Here is a 4,664-nt window from a genome sequence, read left to right as displayed (position 1 = left end):
GCAGCGCCTGTGGCTCAAAGGAGTAGGGAGCCAGCTCCATATGCTGGGGAGGTGGCAGGTTCAAACCTAGCCCCGCCAAAAAAAAAAAAAAAAAAAGAATAGCAATGGCAATGCATTTCATCATAGTAAAATAACTTTAAATCCACAAATTCGAAAGGGTTCTTAAGAAACCTCATTAGTTGCCTTTGGCACTTGTTAAGAAACTGACTCTTATTCTGATCTCAGATTAAGAAAAAACAAAGGGGTACGCATTATGTAGCCTTCATGTATGAAAACTAGATATCTCAGGGTAAGCAAATATTTGACGACGGGAAGCTTCTTTCTTAAAGAGGCCTACCTAAGGCAGAAGGAGTGATAATATATTGTCCTTTTCCAATCCCTAATGAAATAATAAACCTGATCAGCAATTTTCACTTGCTATAGAAACCGATAAGGAAAATCTAAGGGGAACATTCTAGTGCCGGGTTAGGCAGACACGCCTGAAACCACTGCTCAGCCTCAGCATCCTGAATGAGAAAACAGGCCCAGACCTTCGGTGCCTCCTGATTCTATGCAACAGGAAAGACACAAGCTATGAAGTACCCTTGCCAAAAAAGGACACCTTGGTTACAGGACCCGCAGGGCACGGAGGAATGCATTAAGTTGTACCCCATTGATGCAGTTAGCAAAGTCCAGAAAACGGGGGGTTCTGCAGCACAGATGCCCTGGTTTCTGCAACAAATAAACTGTAGTAGAGGGAGGAGTCATCTCGGTACTCACCGCCTTAGAGACGTGTCCGCCAAGGTCTTGTGTGGGCTTTATTTGGATCCTCATTCAAACAAAACTATTTAAAAGAGAAAGAGACTATTGAAAATTACAGACTGTTTGTATATTTGATAATAGTAAGGAATTGTGTTTAAAATTTTAGGGGTGCTAATAAAGCAGATGTAGTCATTTTTCCAGACAAAGAGACCGGACTTTTTGGAAATTAAAAAAGATTCTTATAGGTGTCTCCTTCCTGACTAGGGGTGAGATCATTAGATACGAAAGCAGCGTTTCCAGGCAGAGGGTCCCTATGTAGCAGGTGGCTTCCACTCTGGGCAGCTCTCAGTCCCCCAGGCGATGCCCGCCACTGGTTTGGTAAATAACGTGCTCCTTTGGCTTCCTAGTGATCTCTTGTGGGAATCCTGGGACTCCAAGCAACGCCCAAGTTGTGTTCAGTGACGGCCTAGTTTTCTCCAGCTCCATCGTCTATGAGTGTCGGGAAGGTTACTACGCCACAGGCCTGCTCAGCCGCCACTGCTCAGTCAATGGCACCTGGACAGGCACTGACCCCGAGTGCACAGGTGAGAGCCCAGGCCCTCTGGACTCTGAGGCAAACGGGGGCCTCAGTGATCTAGCTCCTGCACGCCAGAGAAGGCTGTCGGTGGGAAACCGGGTGGGCTGGCTGGGGCTGAGAGAGGCACAAGAATAGCTGCTCTTTACTGAGCATGTGCTGTGGGGCAGCCGCTGCGCTAAGTGCTTTATTCGATATGCATATACTGTTTGATTCTCACCACAGCCCCATGAAGTAGCTCCTAGTAGCCCCATGTTACATGTGAGATGACAGAGGCTCAGAGAGGGTGACAATATACATACATGGGCTATTTCTCAGGCTTTAGCCTATTCCTCGGGCTTTCTTTTCTCTTCTGGGGCCAACCCTAGGGCTCAGCCTAATTCTTTCTCCACTTTAAGCTGCCACCATCCTTGTCACCTCCTTCTTTCCTGGTACTCATCCCCACTGGTCAGCAGGGGTGACCTCTCCACGCCCTTGCTTTCTCCTCTCCAGGGCAGCCCTAGACCTCTTCCTTGGAAGGGAGTCCCAACGGGGCCCAGGTGGAGGGAGGAGATAAGATGAGGGAATCTGACAATATTCTCCTGTCGAAGCCCTAGTCTACAATTTCAGGCTCCATCTGAAGGTCCAGCTCATGTTCACTTTTGTTCTGGAACCGGAGCTCACCAAACCCCACCCTTGCTGACACCATGACACAGGCATGACCATTTCGTAGGCCGCAGACCCTGCTTCCCGGCTGTTCAGCCTGCAGAGAGAGGGTGATATGAAGCAGGGCAGACAAACCATTATCTTAGGTGGTCCATTAACACATCTTAGGCTCTTCAACCCGGAAACCCCCCTCTCCGAAGGTCCCAGCCTCATTTAGGAACTGAGCAGCCTTCTGGGTATCTCCTGGTGGGGGGCGAATAAGAAGGATGGTCTTCATAGCTCAAGTTTCTGGGGTGCATAAGGATGTGCAGGCAAGGACAGGGCCAAGGTGGGGCATTTGACCAAGTGGACTTTAGAATTGGCAATGCCCGGCTGGGCATCATCCCTGATCCGACAGCTTTCTTTCTTGGCTGTGTGCAGGGAACGACAGAGGTGGTGTGGGAACACTGGGGAGAAGTGGGGTCTGGGCTAGGAGTCAACAGTACTGTATCTCTTTTATCCTAGTCATAAACTGTGGGGACCCTGGGATTCCAGCCAATGGCCTCCGGCTGGGCAATGACTTCAGGTACAACAAAACCGTGACATACCAGTGTGTCCCTGGCTATACGATGGAGTCTCATAGGGTGTCTGTGCTGAGCTGCACCAAGGACCGAACGTGGAATGGTACCAAGCCTGTCTGCAAAGGTGAGTCTGGGGGCAGTAGGTGTGGACGGAGGGCCAAAAAACATCTAAAAGTGAGATGGAGGCCCTGAGGGCCCAGAAGGGAGGGAGTAAACAGGCAGAGCCCTTAAGTTGAGAACTTGTCCCTGAATATCTGCCAGGAGGGAGTCCAAAGCCACCAAGGTAAGGCCCGGGCCTTGAACATCCAGGGAAGGGCTGTGCAAAGCAAGGCCTGGGTTGTCACACTGGAGAGAAGGCATTGTAAGGTGCAAGGAGAGCAGACGTCTGCATTTAGAGGCGTCCTTTCTGGCTCTCTCTGCTTAGCCCAGACACCCAGCAGGTACAAGGTGATGGTGACCTCACTGATGGGGGCAGGGCTGGTCTCGCCAGGATAGCACCAGCTCTCAGCCTCTCTGGTCTCCCCCCAGCTATCATGTGCGTGCCGCCTCAGCTCATCCCCAATGGGAAAGTAGTGGGATCTGACTTCACGTGGGGCTCCAGTGTGACCTATGCCTGCCTGGAGGGGTACCAGCTCTCCCTGCCCGCGGTGCTCACCTGCGAGGGAAACGGGTCCTGGACCGGGGAGCTGCCTCAGTGCTTCCGTAAGTTGCTCACACCCGATGGCTCCCCGGCCTGCATGCCTCAGAGCTCGGCTGCTGGAAGGCTCAGAGCAGGCAATCCCCTACCCTGCACCAGGGAGGCCCTTCATCAAAGACACTGTTAAAGAGGAAGGGGAGTTTAGAGTAAGAACAACGAGAATCCCTTAACTGAGCCCTGGCTTCAGACACTGTCTGGACTCACAGTGGAAAGGAATGAGGCCCCAGATAAGGGAGGTACTTTTTGAAGGATGTTAACTAGATGGGATGGTACTCAAAAGATCTGGGGACAACCAGTGCTAAAAATGTATCTGTCTTCATGGAAAACACCCTGCGCAAAAAAAGCTTCCAGGGGACCTTCAGTTTTCTGGTGAGATACTTTATTTTTTATCCGCCTATCCCAGTTGTATGCTGAAGAGTTTCAAATCCATTCTAGCGCTCATTCCTTACCAAGGTCCCCAGAGAAGCAAGTTCCAGGTCACTGATTCTTCATTACACCCATGAGTGGGTTCTGGAAGGTTTTCTCTATGCCCTTGCTTTGACCAAACAGAAGGAGCTGATTTTTTTTCTCATTTGGCATTGATCTCTTTCTGTGGAAAACCATCCACAGACTCATGACAATTGGGTGACTCTGAAAATGTGCTTCCATTTAGGAGTTTCAGCAGAGCTTCAGGCTAGTAGCTCCAAAGTGGACGCAGCTGCGTGGTCCATGGTGCCCAGGTCCCTCTGACTTTCACGTACCATCAGGAAAAGTTGCAAAGGCTCATGGTTGAGTGGGGACTCAGCAACGTTGCTTGTCCTCTGGAGAAACAGCTTTTTAGTGATGAATTCTGATTGCTATAAAAATGTATTCTACATTAGAAAACCCAAAGAAGACCGTAAAAATCCTCCAAGCTTTCACCTCCCAATGACAGCCACAGTTAAGCTTCAGATTGTGCTTCCACGTGGATCCCTGTGCATTTCCGCATCTGTGGAGAGATATGGACGCAGTTTTCTATAAATGGTATTAGGCCATGCTGCGCTTACTTTTTCGTAACTTGTGTTCATCCGGAGGCCACTAAAACCTTTCCATCAACCCCTCCAATAATGCTGCTCCATGCACCATCATATTTAATGGCTTTCAAGAATTTCCTTGCTGTAGAAACCACTGCTTGTTTAATCATCTCCTACTCGTAATGAATTTAGGTTCTCTCTAATTTAATTATGTTAGAGGCAGTTATGTAATAAATATCCCCGAAGATCCCATTTCTTTTTGCTCTCATGGTAAAGTCCTTGGGAGTAAGACTGCTGGGCCAATGACAGTCACTCTTCATTTCTTGACATGTGTTCCCAAACTGTCTTCAATGGATTGTGCCAATTTATTTTTAATATATACCAGCCTGAGGCATTGGAAGAGGCATATTATTATTTTAATTGGTATTGCATTGCTTATTAGAAAGGCTGAGCCT

At 49.0% G+C, this 4,664-nt stretch overlaps 1 protein-coding gene across 1 annotated transcript in view; it reads left to right on the top strand.

The window, feature by feature from the left end:
* CSMD2 (CUB and Sushi multiple domains 2) overlaps positions 1-4,664 on the top strand; it is a 575,968-nt gene that overhangs the window by 552,562 nt on the left and 18,742 nt on the right. Inside the window, exons 58-60 of the mRNA XM_012812368.1 lie at positions 1,149-1,325; positions 2,465-2,644; positions 3,049-3,222. Of these exons, the coding sequence (XP_012667822.1) occupies positions 1,149-1,325; positions 2,465-2,644; positions 3,049-3,222 (531 nt within the window). The remainder of the gene's footprint in view (positions 1-1,148; positions 1,326-2,464; positions 2,645-3,048; positions 3,223-4,664) is intronic.

The sequence above is a fragment of the Otolemur garnettii genome, unplaced genomic scaffold (assembly GCF_000181295.1).
Source record: "Otolemur garnettii isolate 467f Iridium unplaced genomic scaffold, OtoGar3 scaffold00204, whole genome shotgun sequence".
Taxonomy (NCBI): domain Eukaryota; kingdom Metazoa; phylum Chordata; class Mammalia; order Primates; family Galagidae; genus Otolemur; species Otolemur garnettii.
Note: the sequence above shows the minus strand (reverse complement) of the source record. Positions and strands in the feature narration are given on the sequence as shown.